Source organism: Balaenoptera musculus, chromosome 1 (genome assembly GCF_009873245.2).
Source record: "Balaenoptera musculus isolate JJ_BM4_2016_0621 chromosome 1, mBalMus1.pri.v3, whole genome shotgun sequence".
Classification (NCBI taxonomy): domain Eukaryota; kingdom Metazoa; phylum Chordata; class Mammalia; order Artiodactyla; family Balaenopteridae; genus Balaenoptera; species Balaenoptera musculus.
In genome coordinates, this window is record NC_045785.1 from 74,790,873 (window position 1) to 74,813,877 (window position 23,005).

Genomic DNA, 23,005 nt, shown 5'->3' on the forward strand with positions numbered 1-23,005 from the left:
GCTGTTCCCCAGACCTCTATCCTGGCTTCTTGAAGCCAGAGCTGACCTTCCAAGCCCAGATTAAACTCTGTCTGATCTCCCCTACTTGGGAACCACCACAGCACCATTCTCTTTGGTTCCTCCCTTACCTTCTGTTGTGTTATGATCATCGGGGTGCTTGTGTGGTCTTCCTTCCCCGCCCTTCCCAAACTGTCAGCTCTCGAAAGACAGGAGCTGCACCCAGGAGCCTGGCATAGTGTGGGAACTTGCTAAACATGTGCTCATGTGTCTAAAATGATTGTTGACCAGCATTCTTCATTTAGCAAATTCCCATTTCCAGAATCTGCAGCTTGTCGTGAGAGGGGATTTTGCTCATTCTTACCTTCCTCCACTCTCTGCAAGGCTGTGGGGACCAGTCAGGGGAGCCCTGCTAACTCTTGCTTTAAAAAGTGTCTCCCTCTCTCCTCTAAGAGTAGCACTGAACTCTGGCACGTGAGTGGAAGGTTCCATTTCCTGTGGCGGCCCAGAGCAGGTTTGCAGTTGGCAGTTTTTAGTTTCATTGTCCATGTTAATGGCAGCCTAAATAATGGAGAACTAACTAACGCATCGTCAATTGAGCGGTGTGACTAAATCAATGACCTCTCCAAGGGCTTTTAGTACTGGTTTGTGCTCCTGATGGGCTTTTGCATGTACCCTTCAGTTATGATAAGAGGACTATGGATTGAGCTAACCCTCGGGGTGTGTGAGAGCTTATAAGCAGAACATGTTTGATAGCCTAAAGACCCCCGGCTACTAGAAATGTGGGCACACCAAACATCTGTGATAGAACACTCCACATAAATTAGAAAAAGCTGCTGTGACAACCGTATTGTGAATTATACAGGGCTGTTAAATTTGATGATGTAGATCTATATTTATTGACAAGGAGAGATGGCTACAATATACTGCTAAGTGAAGGAAGCAGGCTATGGAACAGCATGATTATGTACAATCATTCCATATTTATATCTGTATCTAGTCCTAGATGTGAGGATATTCTCCAAGATGTTAATAGTAGCTGTCTGTAGGTGATAAAATTTGGGGTAATTTTTTCCCTTTACTTTTGTTTTTATGTTTTTTTGGGTAAGGTTTGATTTTTATTTTTGCAGTGAGCAGTTATTATTTTTACAGTCAGAAAAAGAGAACAATGAAGCTACTTTCACTTTGAAAAAAATTGTTGGAAATAAAAAGCCTTATTAAAAAAACCTTCATATTTCCTAAAAACTCTTACTATAAAATAAACAAAAACAAAAACCAAACTCTTGCATGAACACAGGAAAAAATTTTTCAACTGTCTCCATAACTGAGCCATATTATAATGTGCTGACGACAGTTAGGAGTCAAAGGAACAAGGGAAGCCTTTTTTAGGAGGAACATATGTGAAGTCAAGATCTCCTGACCTCACGTGGATAATATGCGTACTTTTTTTTTTTTTTAATATGCGTACTTTTAAAGCACCAGAAGTTTGAAGTATCCTTTGATTATCATTTTAATCCAAGCTTTTGATAGCAGTTGACTTACAGGTATAGTATTTCTAATTCCATAGCTCATAGGACAAGAGAAAAAACAAAAAAACAAAAAAAAACTTCCCATCTCTGGTAGCAAAGAAATGGTGACTTCATTCACCACAGCAGTTTCTGTTGCAAAAAAGAGACATAGGCTGTTGATCACAGTACAACTCACACTTTATTCCATCGTGATTGGTATACTTGTAGGATCAGTACAGCAAGAGACTAAAATCAGTGCAGAATTTCTCTGGACTAAAGGGCTGTGAAAGGCATTACTGGCTTTGGCACACAGAGTGGATAACCGTACACTGGCTGTAACAGAATGGTCAGTATGATCAAATGCACAAGTCTAACACCATGTGGAAATCATGTCTGAGTTCTGTAGAATGTTAAGGAGTAAATAATTACGAAGACTAACGTGCAACTCTAAATAAGTCACATTGTTCATCTACAGACTATTTCCCCCCTTCGAGATGAAGAGATGGCCTTAGTAACCTGTTCACAGTAGCTTAAAAGAGCAATCAATACACAGTAGAGAGATCTGCCTGCTGATTTCTGTAGCAATTCATCACAGTTGAAGAAATAATGCTAAATCATGTACTTTCTCTATATTGTCCTTAGTAAGTTGAATCTTACTGACCAAGTGATTCTGACTCAACTCTTACTTACTGAAATACAATTTCTAATGTCTTTATAATGTCAAAAAGCAGTTTCTGTTAGCTTTTCCTTATAAATCACAATGGACAAGAGGGGAACCTATGTAACGGGGTAGCGGGTTGTCTTTCCGCTTCAAAGATAACATGATGCTGATGAGTACACCAAAGAAATAATACTACTATGCTGCAAATATTTTAGGTTTTCACATCATCATATCACAGAGAGAGTCCAAAGAAGCCAGCCTTGTAGGTGATGTAGCAGTGCAGAATAAGATTCTGTAGAAGAGGCACATAGATTCTAAGTGATTTCTTGAGACAAAGAGAAGGAAAGATGGAAAGACGCAAAGAAAAGGAAAAGTGAAAACAGCCTTCTGTAGAACAAATGGTTCAAAAGAAAAGTTATTCACTTGCAATTTACTAAACATAATAGAGAACAGTTCTTTAGTTTGGAAAGCTAGAAATAAAGATATTGGAAATTATACGCCAGTTAGCTGTACTATTAAGACTGAAGTGGCTGATTGAGTGAGTGAGTTTTCCTGTGGTTCTTTTTGAGGGAGGATTTCTGTTTTTGCCAGCATAGGGCCGGATTTAACCCCAAAGGGCAACCATAACTACTGAGGACAATTTTTCTTTATTAACTTGGGCATGTGGGTAACATTCATTCTCTCTGTGGTAAAAACATATTATTCACCCATGATGAGACAGTTGGAAATATGACAGTGACCAAGATACGTTTCAGTAATAGGATGCATGAAATTAGATATTTGAACGTGATATGAATATTAAAGTCAAGCAAAAAGAAAAAGAAGGAGGAGAAGGAATTTCTTCTAAGTCCGACATAAAATGATCGAATGAATGAAAAAAATAGTAGTTAAGGTTGTCTTGGTTTGCTCAGAGGTTTCTCACTTCCATTTGTTCAGGGGGAGATGAAATGAATGAAGGTATTCTCTCTTGGTCACCAAACATGAGGAATGTCTGATTACAAACACATTAGGTGAGCCTAGCAAGACTTGAAGTAGCATTCCTGAAACTCCCTGAATCTTAATCTTAGCCATAGGCAATACAGGAAAGGTGGAGATGACTGGGAAGTTTGATAAAATGCCTGAATCAGTCATCATTCCTTGGAAAGTACCATTTCCCTGGTCTGCTAAAAGGCTGATTCTTTCATTTAAGTAAAAGACAACCATCTCTCCCTTCACTGCGGCATTGTTCTTTGTAAGAGATTCGTGTCAGTTTAAGGTTGTGTAATTGGAAGGCTACAGAGGAAAGAAGTTTTAATTGAATTCCACAGTAAATATTCATGGATATTTCAAAGTAGAATTGTCCATTGTCCGCGGCTGGTTTCAAGCACCAAGCCTATCACTTCCTGAACATGCTCCATCTGGCTCGCACTAGACCATCAATAATCATTTTTAGATGTAATGTCTCTTTTGAAAGAAATGACTCTGTAGATCAGCAAAAAAATAACTCTGTAGATGAAGGGGTAGAAGCCTGGAAACAGGGTGAGTCACAATGGGGGGAAATGAAAGTAAATTGAAAGAAAAAAATAAGTCTATTCCCCAAGGTCTGTATATGGCCAGTAATAAAGCAAAAATTCATGGAATGTGACTTAAAGACTTTCTAAAGTGTTGTACTCGTGGGGTGTGTCCAAGCTTCTTGATCTGCAATCCTCTAGCAACCATCTGGTGCTGAATTCACCTTCCTAGGTGTGGTGCCCTACTTCTTCTAGAATTTAGATCTCTGGGGCAAACCCCATTGGGATGTGCCTCTGTGCAGTGAACTCTCCCCTAAACAGCTGCTCTGACTTTGGTCACGGCTCTGCTGAGGGGCCTGTTTGACTCTCTGGGGAAAAGTGGTGGTGGCGGCAGAAGATGCAGCGGCGGCGGCGAGGCAGAAAGACTGCTGGCAGACAGGGTCGACCTGCAGGGAGGTGTGCAGAAGGCAAGACCCCGCATTCTACCCAAGGTCAAGGTGACTGTGATAGAAGTGGGAAAGTTTTCATACTTCAGAAGGAAACAAAGACGGAAAGGAGGAGGATCCACAGACCAGGGAATTTCACAGGAGCCAAAGATAATTAATGATATACAGAAAGAAAATCCAGCTTAGCTGACTGATCAAGAAGACAGTCTTCGGTTTATATTGGCAAATAAACGATTTTCACACTGATAATACAAACACTAAAACGAGTGTTTCCTTACAATGATTAATCACATTTCAATAATTCATTAGCTCTATATTTTCTAGATTGCTTAATTCACTGAGCAAATCCACAGTTTAGGTACCACCTCGAGGGGAGGCGCTGGGGGAGGTGCAGAACGAAGCAATTAAATTTAGAATTGTAAACCAGAGTTAGTAGCACAGTGGCATAAAAGATTGTCAGTGAAAACGGTAGGAATGGGTACAGTTATCGGCCTTACAAGTGCAGTATTGCCGGCTACAAGGGAGAGACTGCGACTCAGGAGTCTACTTTCTTGTTAATTAAAATCGAGCAGCAGGTCAGCAGCCCGTCCACCTTTTCCAGTTCAGACTGGCTCACGGGGATCAGCATATGGTCCTTCAGCTTTTCATAAACCTGCAGGAGGAATCAAGGAAAAGTAGAGAAGAAGGCTTACGTTTCTGCCTCTGTCTTCCCTGGCCCCCAGGCCCACCCCCTCCACCTGGGGTAGAGGATTCATTTAGCTTGTAAGTTTAGGCTTTTCACCCATTGAACCCCAAGATATGCATGTAACCAAGACCACACACATGCTTACAGCGATACCCAGAGAGCTAGCAGCATTGGGTAACCACTAGCTCTGTGCTCTAACCTCAAAGCCAAAGATGTGTCAGAAATGTGGTTGTTACTAGAAAGGCCTTTACTCTGCCCTTGTCATTGCTAGATTAAGTGATATATGAAAGTTGGTGGACGTGTTTACAGTCTGAGTATGACTCTCTCTCCACACTTCAAAACCCTCTCAACTATAATGTTCCTTTCCTTAATAAGACCATCGGAAAAACTTGACAAAGTATAATTTAAGAGAAGGATTTCAGGTCAAACTGCTTTTAAATTACAGGTGTGTGAATTTTAGAGCATCTTTTGACACGAATAGAAAGAAAGCATGTGTCAAACCTTCAAATTAACAGTCCACAGATTTTTTTCTCTGATGATAAAACAAAGAACAGTTTTTTTTTAAAAAAAGACAAAATCACTTGAAAATACACTGCCTAAAAACAATCTACCATGCTTCTGCAGGATGTACTTTGGTACAGTGGTTAATTAAGAGTGCTGGAACCACACAGAGTTGGGTTCCAGCCCCAGTTCTGTCAACTAACTGCTCCAAGTGTAATTTCAGTCAAGTGGCATCCCCTCGGGATTATTTCTCTGTAAGATTGGAGTAATAATAGCACCCTCACAGGGCTGCTGTAGGAATGAATAAGATAATGCATGCAGTGTGCCTGGCACAGTGCCTGGCACAGGGGAAGCACTCAATAAACATGACGTTACTGTTTTTGGTGGTAGACCCAGGGCTGAATTCAGAAGCAGTTAATGATCATCTCGTTATCAGATGATTGATGTGGCTGAAGGGGTATGAATGATCCAGAGCTGTGTTTCTCCAAGTGAGTTCAGTGACCAGGGTGCTTACTGATACTGCAGATTCGAGGGTGGGGGGTCTAGGAACCTCTATTTTTAACAACCCTGATGCACATTAAATTGTGAGACCCACTATTCATCTGAGAGCTGGTTAAGCCCCAGTCCAGGGGGGTCAGGGGTCCTATATTTTCCTCAGGTTCACACTTTCAGCCATGGAAAAAGAAAAAAAATTATCTATTTATCCTCTTCCCCTGCTCTCTTTTTAATCTGCTGAGGGGAATCCTGACTATGAGGATAAGCCTAGTAATTATACAGTATTGCATATTTAAAAGGTAGCATAAACTATTTACTAAAAGTTTTAAAGCTTAAGATTAAAAAAGAGAGAGAGAGATCAGTGGCTACTAAGACTCTTCTGTAATGCTTACTATAAATATCTTGCTCCTCTGGACAGAGATGAACATACTGAAATGCCTACAAAAGATATGAACACTTGAAGGATCTATGGACCAACACCCTTAATCTGCTTGATCTGTATGATTAAATTGAAATTACCAAAGTACACGGATGAGACTGGCAGAGTGCCCTGAAAGACTGGGAAGATTTTCTCAGACCAGGAAAGAATTCCATACGGAGGGGGCAATTCCCTGGTTGGAACATAAATGCAGAGCTACTTGGAGGGACCAGTTGGCTGGCTCCAAGTGTGCTATATTTATATTTCTTCTTGTTCTATCCTTTCAGGCCCTTGTTGCCTAGGATGTGTAGCCCCTGCTTTTTTGTAGCCCTGACAATGAGCACCCTTCTCTTTGGGTCATTTCTACTTCTCTGACTTAAGAAACAAATGACCCTCTGAGGAGGGGCAGCTTAGATTTGTCAGAAAACAATGACACAGTTGGCCATCTAATTGTAGGTCTCTATGCTTAATGAGCATGTCAGTGTCAGGAAGTACATTTAATCAGAGCTGGAGCACAGACTTGGAAGCTCCAAATACTCATTTGAAAAGGTCTGAATACCAGGCATGATCATCTCAATTACTTTGCATGCATTAGTGACCAATGACACTAACAAGAAGAGCGAGTTAAATAAACTTTCCTTGGCCCTAAATTATGTTATCCTTTTGGCTTTCCTAATGATGTGTATAGGGGAAAAGGAAGCCCTGTTATTTGTCACTCTATTGTGAAAAAAATCCCTAGGCAGGAAGGCTACAAAGGGAGGCCTAGTCAGCTGCTGTGGCAGGAAGGACTTTTTTTTTTACCTTTGCACTTTCTGGATACTCTTCTGGGGTTCGGTGCAGCAAGACGTGGCCTTTATTGGGGATATTTAGATATAAGCAGTTTGCGGCCGTGTCATCAGGCACAGTGAGTTTGTCGTAGCGGTGGTCACTCATCTGTTGCATGATCTATAAAGAGAAACAAAGCAGGCCTAAGCAGAGCGTCTCCCACACTTGCCAACAGAAGGAGGGCAGTGTGGTGGGATAAAAGCTTGCAATCCATACCTAAGAATGTTCCTCTGTGTTGAAGTTCCCGTCTATTACCTCTAGACACTTAGAACCAGAAGAGGAAAACTGGATGTAGCTACGATTCTTTGGAAGAATTGTAAGGGTTCTTCTTGTTCTTTTAAAAGTATGTGTTTGTCTTTAAGTTTTTAAGGGTTTTAAAATGATTTTTTTTCTAGTTTATTTCATAAGATCTATCAGAATGACACATAGACAAAAGGCCCAGCTGGGGTTTTGATGATATCCTCAGCTGAGTAAGCAGGGCTGCTCTGGTCTATAGGGAAAAAGGACCATAGCAGTAATCAGAATGGTCAGTAGCAGTAATCAGAATGGTCAGTTAACTGATTTAGCAATAACTGCTCAGACACACACACACACACACACACACACACACAAACATAATTTCCTCTTCTAGGTACATTTAAATTGAATTCACTTGTCTGTTAGCAGGTGCTGCCCTTAATACAATGAACATAAAAATCCCTTGGGGAGAATGTTAAAATCATATTCCAAGGCCTTGCCGCCAGGGATTCTGGTTTGGCAGATTCGAGGTGAGGCATAGTAATTTGTATTTTGAAGCCCTCCAGGTAATTCTGAGGCAGATGGTCCCTGGACCACACTTGGAGAAAAGCTGACTTAGCAGGTCCATTCATCAAATGAAGGGTTTATTAGTACCTTAGTAAAAAATAACTTAAAAATAAGACAAAAATGAATTCTGCAAAGAACTTAAAATATTGATATCTCATCTTCAGCCCCTCAACAAATTAAAGCAAAAATGCAAAGAACAACCTTCCCCACTCCCCTGCACCCCTCCCCCACACCAAAAATATTCAAACATTAAAAACAAAAACAAGTATGATTTTGGGCTTACTCATGTAGACTCTTTCCATTCTTTATCATTGTCTATATGTTTTAAGGAATCTGCCAAAATGTCATGCCATGGAGGTATAAGAAGATCTTTTCACTGTCTGGTTCTAATCTATCTTTCCAGCTAGGTCTTCCTTTACCCCTCAAGATTTGTGTGGAAATGGGCCTCATATTATAGGACCCCAGAGTTAGGTCTCTTGTCTACTAAGTCATGGAGGCACTGGACAGTAAGATTTATGGTGTGGAAGAGCAGAAGAGACGCCGCGCTCCCTGCAGAAACTTCACTCCCACGAGAATTTGAAGAGTACAGATGGTAAGGCCTTCTTGACTCACCAATCAGGTAATCCATTCTCTTCTCCTAGTGGGGAATATGTCAAGAGCAGACAGAAACCAGGAATAATATGATAATGGAATATCCTTCACATAGAAGGAAACATCAGGAGTGGGATGAGCTTAAGCACTATATCAAAGGCTCAGAGACACAAAGATAAACAGACATAAATCCAGTCTTTGAAGATGTCACAGCCTAATGGAGGAGACTGTCAGACAAATAGACAATTATATTACAGTAAGAACAGGCAGAGCACCATGCTAAATATTTTACATTTATTATTGAATCCCCAAATTCCCATTTCACAGATGAAGAAATTGGACTGAGAGAGGTCAAATAACTTGCTCAAGGTCATAAAGGTAGATTTAAACCCAGATCTGTGCAACTCAAAACTTTATTTATTAATCATCTCACTTTGCTCTTTCTTGACTTCCAGAGCTGCAGCAAAATCTGTCTCCTACAAACTACCATATCATCTACTTTTTCACACTTATTTGGTACTTCTAATTTATGGTCAAAATTAATCATGGTACCATTCATTCTTTGTGTGTAATCCTGTTATGACATGGTACAGTTTGGACTTGACTGGACATCTCTTTCACACTTTTTAATTTAAATTGTTCCCTGAGGGGATAGGCCCATAGGGTGGATCATCCACGGGTAGGGTGGGTTCTTCCTTAGAGCAGCCCAGCCTGAGAAACCGTGTATCTATTCAAGGACATGGACAACTTAGAACTATTATAAGCACATTAACAACATATTCAATTTAGCCCTCTTTATAAATGGATATGCCCAAAAATAATATGAAGAGGCTTGTTTAAGAGAAAAAGATCCAGACCCAAGTAGCTCTCCTCTATTATGAATTGATATTTAATTATATCCTAGGCAGACTTTCTTTTGGCTGCTTTCAAAAAAAAATAATATTAGCTTCCCTTTATTATTGTGTAGGAGGGGACAGATTAAGACGGTGAACTCTGGAAAAAGACCTGGGTTTAAGTCTCTGCTGTATCCTTTGTGAGCTACAGAAATTCAAGCTTTCTTTTGACTCCTTAGTTTCCTCATCTATAAAATTGGGATAATAATAGTCTTTGACATACTTATTGTGAGAAATAAGTGAAGATAATGAATATAATTAGGTGCTGTACTAAGCCCTTAATTAGCTACTAGTATTTTACGACAGCATGACCAGACAAACAAGGTTCAGGTTTCCAGTCTGCAGTCCCATCTACTGTTCTGGCAAGCTTTGCCCTTTAACCTCACACTTAAGATAGCCTGTTCTGAGGTAAAAAAATTGCCTATGGCTCTTAGTACAAGATGAGTTGAAAGAGAAAGAAGCATAGCAAGTCCACACCTCATAGGCCTTGACTATAACTTCAATGGTCCCATGAGCAGCCCAGCAAATTCCCCACCTCTCAGTCTGACTCATGCATGTCCGGTGGTGACTATGAAGCAGAAACATGGAATGTTATACATTCCAGAGGAAGTGTTATCAAGGATGCTATCACTGCTGACTTTTTGTTTGTCAGTGAAGGAACAAACTAGAATCTCCAAGGTTGCAGAGAAACCTACCTCAGAAAGTGCCCATTTTCTCTGGAATAATGGAGACTAAATCCTTCTTTTCCTGGTGTGCTTTATTTACCCGGCCTTCAGCTCTCTCCATGTTCCCTCCCATCTCCCCACATCCTAGCTTGAACAATACCACCCCTCTCCCATGTGCTTGATTTGTTGTTCTTCAGTTGATGGTATTTATGTGAAATTCTAATTGCTGTTTTTCCTCACTCTTTAATGTTTCTCTCTCTTCCGGGCTTTATATTTATAATTTATAACTTCTGGTGGGAACATTCCTAAAATTACTGACATAAGGGCCAGTACCCAACCTAGCACTGTTTGAGAATAGTTTCATTTTTTTCATCACTGTGAGGAAAGGAGTTATAATATTCTTAGAGCGGAAATAATTTAATGCTGGGAACACATAAAGTAATTCACTGATAAATTCTGTTGAGAGATACTCTTAAAATAAATGTCTTAACAAAACCACCAAAGCCTCCTTAGGAGAGGCTTTTCAAATAATTTATCAAGGCCTCATGGTTATCATTTTAAGACAGGTTAAAATATGTGCCAAAAGAAATGACTTTTAATACTAGAACAGACCCTGTTTGGAGCAGTGAGTGGTTCTGCTTAACTGTGGAAAGAAAAATACAAAAGCTCTGTCAGGCGTAGTCTTTCTAAACTAAAAGGATTTAGGAAGTGGTAACTATAGATAATAAACAAAAAATACATTTTTTTCCATGAAAAAGCTAAAGGTGTTTATTCTGAACACAAAGGGTTTCTCTCTTTTGGGACAAAGAACAGGTTTTTCTTTTCCTGTTAGTGATTGTTTTTCTTTCTTTTATATGTTGTTATTGTCTGAATAAGACAGCTTGCATTTATTTATGGCTGGGTTCAGAAGACGCATGTATATACACAATGCAGGGCGCTTGCCATCCAGAGGGGCATACACAGAAAAAGGTTCAGGAGACTGTTTGTCTCTCTAGCATCTTTCCCCTGTGGTGTTGGAATGGCACTGCGAGGATGTGAGGATGTGCTCCCGGCCCGCCTGGCAGGGCATCACCTCAAAGAGCTCAGGCTCCCAAGGACAGAGCCACCGCGAGGCGGAGGAACAGGTTCTGCTTCCGCTTTGTGGATGCTCCGCTTTGCTAAAAGATGAGTATCATTTCAAATATTCCGAGAATGTGGCTGCTAGGCTGTTTAGTTCCATGTCCCAACGTTTTTTCCTAAAAAGGGGTGGAGGCGGTGTATTGCTCCAGAGCTGTGTGTAAAGTGTTCTTTTAACACCGGGGGCTATACTTCCTGCTTCTGGCTGCGCTGGGAGCCAGCACGGAAAGGAGAAAACCCCTAATCCGTCCCCACGCCACAAGTTCCCGAGAGGCCCCGGACTCCGGGTAACACGCAGGAATTCTACAGGGCTTTGGGGGAGTATCTGAGAGGTTAAGTCGCTGCTCTAAATGTCTTTTCTGATTTCTGCCATTTCCCCAAGGAGTTATTCCACTTTGTGTAAAAGAGAGTAATTACTGAATATCGTCAGGACTGGATACAACTGGTGTTCCGTTCAATTCAACTGTCCTCTTGGAGCGCCCCCTTCAGGCCGGGCGCGATGGCAGTGGGAGGTGGGAACGGGAAAGAGATGGGAAGGTAACTTGGTCAGGGATTCTGCCTTCAGGAGATGATAATCTATAATTTAAGGTAGGTCAAGGGTACACTGGCAGTAAAAAGAAAGTCAACCTTACTCCTGACAGAGGCATCTCTTTGACGAAGAAGGCACGTAGCCGTGAGAGGAAACGGCTCTGAGAATCATCTTGGCCACGTTGTGGTGGTCTGTTACACAGCTGCTGGTTTGGAGGAACCGGCCTTGCTCCCCAGAGGGGAGCTGTCACAAAACAGAGTGGGAAATGTCTGGCTTCCAGCCCAAGATAATTTGCATGGCTAGTTGCATTAACAACCAGGCATTTCCGGCAGTTCCCAACATTTCTGGGAATCTTCTCATCCAAAAGTCTGGAAGGCAGTTTCATTCTCCCACTTGTTACTCATGGTTTTTTTGTCGTACATCAATTATTCTGAAAAAATTCCCAGGCTATATTGTTTCACAGAACAATGTAGGATGCATTGGTCAAATACCGAAGCAAAGTTATATAGAACGTATTTAAAGATGTTTAGGAAACAGAGCACATTTTTGGCTTGCTCATAATTGATCTTCCTATGAAATATACATATGTATTCATCTCAACATATCAAAATGGAGCCAACTCAATAAAGCAACTCATTATAGATTCTATTGAGATATACAATATATGATGCTCAAGCACACTTTTCATTGCTCCTGGATATCTAAAATCATTCATACATTTATTTATCCACCCATCCATCAACAGTTTATTGAGTCTGACAATACACCAGGCATCAAGTCCTTGCAGTCCTTTTAAGGCTGAGTCAAATAGCTATGAATAACATTCTAGAATTGATATCATGTTTTCATTTTTTAATGGTTTTTCCATGGATCAGCTCAAAATGAACATAACCTGAGAGAGGCTGTCTTTTAAACAACCTCTCTGAATTGATGGGCTGTGATCCTAAGAATGAGGTTACATGGTTCTTTTTAGTTAAATCTGGGCAAACTTTCAATGCCAAATATTCCCTTCCAAGCTAGCTGACATTTCCTCCACAAATTATCTCATGTTTGGAGCTGCTGCTTTTACTCAGATCATATGGCGCACGTGAAAATGTAGAGGAAAGAATTCTTCTACTATTCAAACTACAACCACAAGTCACATAAACCATTTCTCTGGAAGGAATCTTCAAACACAGTGGTTTCTGTGGAAGGCTGGGAAAAACACCCCCATGCTCTTACAGGACCACTCTGAGCTCTGCGGAGGGCTGGGGAGCAGGGCATGGGCAGAAGGAACAAGGGGAGCTTCTATGGGTAGTCACAGCCCTGATTTAAGTTTTTATTTATTTATTTATTTATTTATTTATTTATGGCTGTGTTGGGTCTTCGTTTCTGTGCGAGGGCTTTCTCTAGTTGCGTCAAGTGGGGGCCACTCTTCATCGCGGTGCGCGGGCCTCTCATTATCACGGCCTCTCTTGTTGCGGAGCACAGGCTCCAGACGTGCAGGCTCAGTAATTGTGGCTCACGGGCCTAGTTGCTCCGCAGCATGTGGGATCCTCCCAGACCAGGGCTTGAACCCGTGTCCCCTGCATTGGCAGGCAGATTCTCAACCACTGCGCCACCAGGGAAGCCCTGATTTAAGTTTTTGACTCAAGGAGTGGAGAGGAAAAAAATCAGACCAAAGTACTTCCAAAATGCAAAGTCTGGCATCCTACCTTCCCTTCTTACCCCTGCCATGCTTCTCTAAGACTAGTTCTGTAGCAGAAGCAAATCTCCCACAGTCTTATTCCTATGTCTTGAATAAGTACAGTAGACAGCTGCCTACTTGGCTACTGAGGTCATGCCCTGGCTATGTTTCTTCAGATGCCTGCACCCTAAATTCAGCTCCTAAAATCTCATCATCAAAAATTAACTTCCTTGGGTATTGGGAGCAGGGTGATCTTTCAGTTTCCCCTGGGTTATTCAATAGCAAGAAAGAATTGGAATGTTTATTGAGCTATCTTCTCTTTATTGATGGTTTATCTATCTTTCCTTATTTCTTTCTTTAACAATTCATTTTACAGATAAGAAAGCCAAGGTTCAGATAATTCAGTAATTTTTCCAAGGTCACACATTAAGACAGAAATCCAGGATTCAGGTCCAGGTGAGTCAGCCTCCAAATGTCCACCTTTTTCCTGTCACACCAACCTACCACCTTGCCAATAGCCCTTGAAAGATTAGATTTGGAGCTCACTAACTGACAGCCTGTGGGCTAATTTTTCTTGTAGATACAATTTATTTGACATGCACATATGTTGAAAAGTTTGCATTTAAGTGCATTTTAGACAGAAAAGGTCTGGCCTCTGAAGTCATCCGAGTTTGCTACTAGACTACATAGGTTGGTTTCCAGAGCTAGCTACTCTATTTTTTAAGTAGATGAAGGAAGAGCAAAGCCTTTGGGAATGGAAAAAGACAGTGGGTGAAGAGGCATTATCACCTCTAGAGCAGTAGAGGGGTAAGCTCCGAGGTAAGAGATGAGAAACGGCCAAACACACACACTTTGCAATGATGCCCAGGACCAGCCCTGTTCACTCAGACCCCACCACTGGTGGATTAATGCTTAGTCTCTGTATGAGCAAATGATTCCTTGGTTATCTCATCAGTAAGGCACACATTCAAACATTTTCCTTGCAATAATTGTAATTGTTTTGCTTTGAGACATTCAAAATTCTCTGCCCAGTCTGCTTGGCCATTTGTGAAAGGGTTGCCTGGGGGTTAGGGAAAGTCTATGCACAGGAAAGAGCATTGTTTTTTTTTTTTTTCTGGAACAGTGTGAAGAAAATCATCATTGGGACTTTCAACTATATCGCTCTACCTAACTGTACTCTTAGCCTGGGCGCCGAAGAAAAAAGTCTTTAGCATATGTTTAGTGCCCTGAGATCTTCAGCTCCAGGCAATAGTGTGCTGGTAAATATGGGGGAAAACATATACATAATATACCTACAGACGTTTATTATCAATTTTACTGATATAAAGGATGGGTAGCATCCTTTACAATTTATAAATAATAATAAAAATTTCAATACTCTTGACTATAAATTTCATATTGTCAATTGATTCTCACAGAATGCTTCTGTTGATTTTTGCAGAGCTTGTGCATTTGAGGCCAACCTAATAGTTGCAACTGACAAATCACTGTAGTTCCAACATGGCTGCTGGGTGATATTTTGTTTACACTAATGAGTAAGACAAATGAAACAATGAAGACATATATTGGAACTTTACTTGTTTGGCAATGATGTGAGGGACTTCTTTGCTGAAGTGCATAGTAGTTTTTGAATACTGGAAGAATATTTCCTCATTTTTCCCTCAATGTAATGGCTACTACACACATGACACATTTTTAAGTTTAATCTGCGTGACTAAAAATTTCCCCATCACTTTCTTACATCTAGACAATCAATAAAATGATAAATCAAGTCCTGTTTTGTAGATTTGCTGATTTCTGTGGTGCAAACATTCTCACCATAGGCAATTTCAAGTTACCAAAGTGACATCTGAATATGGCATTGGGAAGGGATGTGCATGGGCACACTGTTACATAACATCACCACACGCACATAAACAGATGTAAATAACTGTAAGAGCACAGCTAATGGTAAAATGTACTAATATAATTAGGAAGGGATGAGTTTTAAATATTTATTACCTTTGTTTTTAATAAAATTTATTTAATCATAAGTTTATGTAATCTGATTTTTAATAATGGATGTGTTTAACAACCAGCTGTCAAAATTCCCCAGAATGTAACAGTTGACCCTGGTAAGCTAGTTGAAGCTGGCTCCAGCAAACCCCTGCCCTGCACAGGGGACTTCATGGTTTTACAAGACTTGGTTCCTGAATTTCAGCAGAACTTGGCTTTTCATATAAGTCACTCTCTACCTTCTTTGTTAGTACCAAGGATAACTTTAGTTTTAAAACTTGGCTCATGTAGCTTTTGCTTTCTCATGGGCAAACAATATTTGGGGGTTAGCCTTCAATGAGCTTATGAAAAACACTGATGGTATAAGTTATCATGAATACTTAAAAGGAAGGATAGCAAATTGGATTTGCTAAATGGGAGCCTAAGTTCAATGAAGTTCTCAAACATACAAGAGAAGATGACTGGAAGCTTAAAGTCTGAATGTCCTACGTGTAAAGAGGAAATGAGAATTCACAGTTTGCATTCTTAAACTTGGCTCCAATTTAAATGATTGTTTCTCCTTTTATATCCCTTTCATTTCCAGTTATGTTATTTTGCTATGCTTCATGCATCTTTGTAAGCCGCTTTTACAAAATGAGGGGCAGTATGATTACATAATTTCGAACGGTTCTTCTAAAAACGTTTTTAAATTATAAACCAAAATACAAATTATAAACAATACAAAACACAAGTTTCTTGTACAAGATTCAAATATGAAAAATTAAAAGTTCTACTGGACTTAACACAACTGTATACATTTGTCAAAGCCCACTGAATTGCACAATTAAAGCTTGTGAATTTTATTGTATGGAAATTATATTTCAATAAAGCTGATTTATTAAAAAAAGATGAAGTCCTGTTTCTCCCCCTCTATCCCATCTTTCTCTTTTCTCTTCTCCCTTTCCCTATGGGAAACCACTATTAAGTTTGATGTGAGTCCTTCAGATCATTTTTACACATATACGTACTCAAAACAAAACCTGTTTATCGCCCACTGAATTTGTCAGTGAAGGAGCCTGAACATCTCAATTTCTAGGGGTCCCAAAGTCCACTTCTCTCAAAGTCTGGTAACAAAAGCCTCTGCAGGTTTTGTACTCGTGAAGGCAATTTCTGTGATTGTCTTACAGTTATGACATTTTTGCCCAGAAGTAGTTCCAATGCCTGTAAATAATATGTTACACAAAAACTGAATAAATATTGGGATTTTATATAGCTATTTAATTCCCTCCTACTGAAGAACACTCTTGCTGTCATGAGCTACTTGATCTTCAGGAGTCACTGCTGTCGCTAAACGCATCAGGGATAAAAGCACCTGAACTGTGATACGCTCAGCAACTGAAATTTCTGTGAAACAGGGGTGACAAATCTCATTCACGTTTTAGGATGGGTTTTCTTAACCTCAGCACTATTGACATTTTGGGCTGGATAATTCTTTGCTGTGAGGACTGTCCTGTGCATCGTAGGACATTTAGCAGCATCCCTGGCCTCTACCCACTACATGCCAGGAGTATCCACTTCCCTGCCCCCCACACTATGACAAAAATACCTCCAGATATTGTTGGATGCTCCCCTGGGCGGGAGGGAGGGGCAAATTTGTCTCTGGTTGAGAACCACTGTTTTTAGGAGAAAGCTATCAAATCTATTCATATTTTAAAAGAGGAGCAGATACTTATGGGAGACAGGAGGAAAAACAACCAGAAAAAGAAAGAGAGAGGAATCAAACTTCCAAATAAGTATACCATTTACTCTTCTATTCTTCCTCTGAATGAATAAGATCCCTGATAAAAAATGGATTGGTATTTAAGAAAAACACCGTTGTCCTTACATATCCTGTACAAGAAACCCAAATCCCCTGTAAAGGACAACCAAGCCACGGCTGATGAAGTAAGCAGCCGTCCTCACCTCACCTACTCTTGTGTGGGGAGTTACCTGGGCTCTCTGCATTTCAGGTTTTACATTTCTGAAATGGGGAGGAGAAATCGTGGTTTCCTTCTGGATTTGGCCTTTGTTCGTGTCAGACAGTGAATGCTGATAAGGTACTCTGAGAACTTGGGAAAGTGACATCATTTTATCAAGCCCACTTCTCTTTTACGGAGGTTCGGAGAGAGAAAAAATTAAGTGACTTACCTCAAATCACGCAAAGGTAGTGAACTGCAAAGCTAGGACTAGATCCTGGATCTCACGACTCAGTCCAGGCCTTTTCTAATGACCTTGGTTTGGTGGAGAGAATTTAAGTGGGACATGGTGCTTCCCTGGTGGCTCAGTGGTTGAGAATCCACCTGCCAATGCAGGGGACACAGGTTCGAGCCCTGGTCCGGGAAGATCCCACATGCCACAGAGCAACTAAGCCTGTGCGCCACAACTACTCAGCCTATGCTCTAGAGCCCGCGAGCCACAACTACTGAGCCCGTGTGCCACAACTACTGAAGCCCACACGCCTAGAGCCTGTGCTCCGCAACAAAAGAAGCCACCACAACGAGAAGCCCGCGCACCGCAATGAAGAGTAGCCCCCGCTTGCCGCAACTAGAGAAAGCCCGCACGCAGCAACAAAGACCCAATGCAGCCAAAAATAAATAAAATAAATTAAAAAAAAAAAAAAGAATTTAAGTGGGACAAAGAGGAACCATATCAACCCCTCCTCAGCCCCCTCCTCCACTCCCAAGTTAAGGAGTCTCTCTTCCCTTCAAGATCTATTCCTTGATTTGTGGAATGTCCTAGACCAGTGGCTCTCAACCTTGGCTACACGTTAGAATCATCTGGGGAGCTTTAAAAAATATATAGATTTCTGAGCCCCAACCGTAGAGATTTTTTATTTACTTGGTCTAGAGTGGGGAAAAACGTCACTGTTTCTTTTTAAATGCTTCCCCAGGTGACTCTAAATATGTAGACAGGATTGAGAACCACTATTCTGTGCCCTCTCTATAATTTCTACTAATTTGGGGGGTAGAGGGTGGTAGGGGAAAGGAGGCAGTTTATTCTCATGTTGTCTCTGGCTCCACTGAATTAGATCCCTGCAGAGACACAATTATTTTACAGGTGCTATTCCTCTTTTAAATGATGTCAACATAAGCAGGGACCTCAGCCTTTCTTTGATTGCCTGAAAAAGAAAACCCTATTCACCTGGGTGATAGATTTTTCTCAAGTTTGGCAGGTTGGAGTATTGCAGTAATATAGACACTTAGAATACGAAATGCTGGTGTTCTTCAAAGACTTGACAACTCTGGTTTGTGGTTCAGATCTCTTCTCTTTCCCTTTTCTCTCCTCTTTCCCTATCTCCACATTCCTATTACTTCTAACAAAGGACAGTTTTGCTTTCTCTTTTGCTGTATTGTCTCCTGCTGATCCCAAGCCTTCAAGGGTCTCACCTTTCACCCCAAAGGACTTATTGTATTCTCCTAAACAAAGGCAATTCTCTCCCTAAGAAGAATGCAGCGTTTAGCTCTTCCAAGGGCCTATGGACATTGTGGTTGCCTCCCACACGTCTGTTCTCTGCTTTCTTAGCAATCACCCCAGTTTTCACTTGTAAATCCACACCTCTCTGTGCAGCCCCCATAATCTGGGGGAAGCTAATTCCACCTCTGACTCCAGGACTGAGACTCTAGGCCAAAGGTTCCTTTCTTGGTTCACAGTACCTGTAAGTGTCTCATTAATATTTTCATGGTGCCTTTAGGCCAAGAAAAGAAAATGAAACCAAAACCAAAACCAACAAATAAAATAAACCCCTACAAATCTAACACTTTTGTTTATTAAGTAGTTAGGTCCAAACAACTTAATAGTAGAACTGTGTGTGATGTCTGACAGGTGTATCTGTGTTCTTTTTGAAAAATTTAAATTTCTGCCATGGTGTCCCTGTGAGTTTGTTTGTGGTGCCCCAGTGTGCCTCGATGCAGTCAGGAAACTGCAGCTCCAGAGAAATTCACCCCCTGGTTATATTAGTGGCTCAGGGATGGACAGATGATCGATTTGGACTAATAAGAATGGACAAGATCTGAAAGACACTTCCTTACTTTTCTGAGAGGACTGATGTCCCCCTCCCTGAATGTGTGTGAGGAGGCAAGTAGCCAGGAGCTGCTGGCAACCACTGTGCTCCCCTGAAGAGGAGCCAGCTTTATAATGAAGCTCATCTGTGGAAGGTGAAGAGAGAAGAAAGGAATCTGGTTCTTTGACAGCATCATTGAGCAGACCCATCAAACCTACCCTAAAGTCTGTATTACTTCAGAACTACATGGACCAGTAACTCTCCTCCACTGTTTCGGCCAGCTTGAACTGGGTTTTCTGTTCATGGCTAGTGAAGATAGTTTTTTATCACCGAGAACTAAATTTGGTTGTGACAGAAAGTACCTGCCCCCTCAAAACAACTTTTAAAAGTTTATTTCTCTCTCGTGTGAAAGGTGTTTTGAGGTTGTAGTGCAGTATAGTGACTTGACAGTCATCATGGGCTGAAGTTCTTCTAGCTTTTTGCTGTGTCATACCTGGGATACAGCCCTTGTCCTCATGGTATAAAATAGCTGTTTATGCTCTAACTATCACATCCCTTTCTCAAGATTCAGGAAGGGGAGAAGGGCACAACTCTTTCCTTTCAAATCCAGGCTTCCTGGATCTCATACAGAGCACCTCTACTTTCATATCATCGGGCAATACCTAGTCTCATTGTTATACGTAGGACAAAGAAAGCTGAGAAATGTGGACGTTATTCCAAGTGGCGATGTGCTCATATACATATTTTTTAAATAAATAAATAAATTTATTTATTTATTTATGGCTGTGTTGGGTCTTTGTTGCTGCGCACGGGCTTTCTCTAGTTGTGGCAAGCGGGGGCTACTCTTCGTTGTGGTGCTTGGGCTTCTCATTGCGGTGGCTTCTCTTGTTGCGGAGCACGGGCTCTAGGCATGTGGGCTTCAGTTGTTGTGGCACGTGGGCTCAGCTGTTGTGGCTCATGGGCTCTAGAGTACAGGCTCAGTAGTTGCGGCGCACGGGCTTAGTTGCTCCACGGCATATGGGATCTTCCCGGACCAGGGCTTGAACCCGTGTCCCCTGCATTGGCAGGCGAATTCTTAACCACTGCACAACCAGGGAAGTCCTGGAAATGTGCTCATTTAAAACTCAAGGTTCAGTTAATAAGAAGGAAGGGTAGTATGGAAGTTGGAGAAGGCAACTGACTGTCATCAATTGGTTCAGAGAGTAATATTTTTTACATCCCCACTATTCATATTTTGACCTCCGCCCCTTTAGGTGATTGATATACTGTTTGGATTTGAGTCAAGGTATCCAAGTCATCTCAGGTGGACAGATGATTATTAGAAGCTTCCAGTGAGGCACAGTCATATCACTGGCCCTCTGTGCAGGGCCTGGCATGGGGTAGGCGCTCAATACATACTCATTACATGTTGACTGACTGAATGAATGATCTTTCAGCAGTGCATTTTGGCATTTCAGTAACTCTTAAAATCCTCGTAAAATCTCCTGATGCAATTTCCTATAAGACACATTCACTCAGAGCTCAACCTTCAGTGAAGAGCAAAGAAGAGCTGCCAGTTGGCGCTTGTGCCACAATCTTCCGTGCAACCAATACTTGTTACTGAAGATCCAGCTTTAATCAGCTTTGGGTGCTCTCCAGGGGCCCTTCTCAAATTCTCCCTAACAAGCTCATGGATGCGACCACACAACTTCCTACCCAAGTAAACATCTGAGTTTCCTTCCTCTTTCCACTATTCCTACTTGAAGAATTTAGTATCCTGCTTGTTTTCAAGCCACAGGACTTCACACCTTCAGACTTTTCTATTCAAGTCTAAGAGCCTACGTGCCTAATGAGAATTAGAGCAATAAGCACTCACTGCAGATATACTGTATTTTAATATGCAAATGTTATCAACAGAGAGAAAGGCTCTAGATGGAACACATGATGTCGTTTATTCTGGAAGCATTTCCCCCTAAAAAGACACAGTATTTTAAAGAAAATTAGCTTTTCATAGGCACTTGTATTTCACTAGTGAAGTTTTGCATGGTTTTCTATTACATGAGAGTTATTTCTCTGAAGTGCCAGTTATGTTATTCAATAAGATACTATTCTGAATGATATTAGATGGCATTTTCTGTCCAAAGACACATGCAATTTACTTTTAGCATGAATCTTCTCCCCCTGCCCTCAAATGCTAATGTATAGAAACTGATGTCTGGTGAACTCCAGACAGTCAGTACTTCTCACAGTGTGGTCTACAGATTACCTGCCTCCGAATCATGCAGTGGTTCCTGGGCTCCGTGCCAGGGTTGCCGAATCAGAATTTCTTGTGGAGAACCCCAGAAGTGTGATGTGCATTTCAAATGTGCACTCTGTGTGATTCTTGGGTACGCTAAAGTTTAAAAACCACTAACTTAGGGTTTTCAAATTAAATTAACATCATCATCACACACATTACTGCTCCTAATATTACAACTACTAGTAGCTAATCTATACTGAACTATTATCACTTGCCAGGGTATGGATGGAAAAAGAAATGGACGATTAGAAAATGTGCACAGAATGTAACAGATTCAACACCTTTTATTTAGCTCCTAATAGGCTTTTTTTTTTTTGAAACTCTGTACCAAGAGTCACCTCTGGATATGTGGTCACAGCTTTGAACTTGGTTCCACTTCAGAAAGAGATAAAAGGGAATGGCTTGTTGTAACCTATCTCCAAAGCTTTTTACATCTGTAGACAGGTAGTGTTTGGGTAATATTGGGCCCCAACTGCAGCATCCAGTGACCATAAATGAAAAACAGATTTAGAAATACTCTTAAAGATTGCTGGACTAATGTGATATTTTGAAAGATGAAAACAAGGAGAAATAGTAAGCAATTATTAAGAGCAGGGTAGTATTACTGGAGTGGTTTTGCAAGAAGGCGGTGGCAAATTTACTTTTTTTTTTTACAATTAAAAAAATTTTTTATTGAAATATAGTTGATTTACAATATTGTGTTAATTTCAGGTCTACAACAAAGTGATTCACTTATTCATATATATATGAATATATATATTCTTTTTAAGATTCTTTTCCCTTATATGTTATTACAAGATATTGAGTATAGTTCCCTGTGCTATAAAGTAGGTTCTTGTTGGTTATCTATTTTATATATAGTATTGTGTATATTTTAATCCCAAACTCCTAATTTATCCCCCCTACCCCAAATTTACTTTTGTTTCCCTTGCATGTCATTATGTCTAAGGATGGCTGAAATCCCAGTATTGTATCTGGCAGTGTGGATGTATTCCCTAGAAGCTGGAGAATAATTTAGGGTTAAAATGTCACTTCTAATTTAGTGTCTACGTTTTACCATATGCTTTATTAACCTTCAGCCAAGCAATAGGATCCTCATCAACACCTAGGGCATTTAATACATGTGACATCCATGGAGAAACAGTAACCCGAAACTCAACCATTCTCCCTCCAGCTCAACTGACACGTTTCCTAATCTGTTCCACATCAAGAGTACTGGTGTTGGCCTGGTGAGAGCCTCACATAGGTCATGCTGTGATGTACAGTTTCGTCCCATGAGGCAGAAATCATCCTGTGTGTTTTGCAGTCTTCTGCCACCTCAATTCAGCCAAGAAACAATAGGACCCTGCTGGAGATGGAGGGCATGCAAATGTCAAAGTGATTTTTTTCGTGTGCTTTGAGAGTGAGTAGATAAAGATAATAAA

At 40.8% G+C, this 23,005-nt stretch overlaps 1 protein-coding gene across 3 annotated transcripts in view; it reads right to left on the bottom strand.

Annotated features, from left to right (window-relative positions):
• Nucleotides 1-1,685: 1,685 nt before the first annotated feature.
• DDAH1 (dimethylarginine dimethylaminohydrolase 1) overlaps nt 1,686-23,005 on the bottom strand; it is a 254,667-nt gene continuing 233,347 nt past the window's right edge. For all 3 annotated transcript variants that reach the window (XM_036856751.1, XM_036856767.1, XM_036856760.1), the window contains 2 exons: nt 7,003-7,146; nt 1,686-4,754 (listed from right to left, as the gene is read on the bottom strand). In XM_036856751.1, the coding sequence (XP_036712646.1) occupies nt 4,638-4,754; nt 7,003-7,146 (261 nt within the window). In that variant the 3' untranslated portion in view covers nt 1,686-4,637. The remainder of the gene's footprint in view (nt 4,755-7,002; nt 7,147-23,005) is intronic.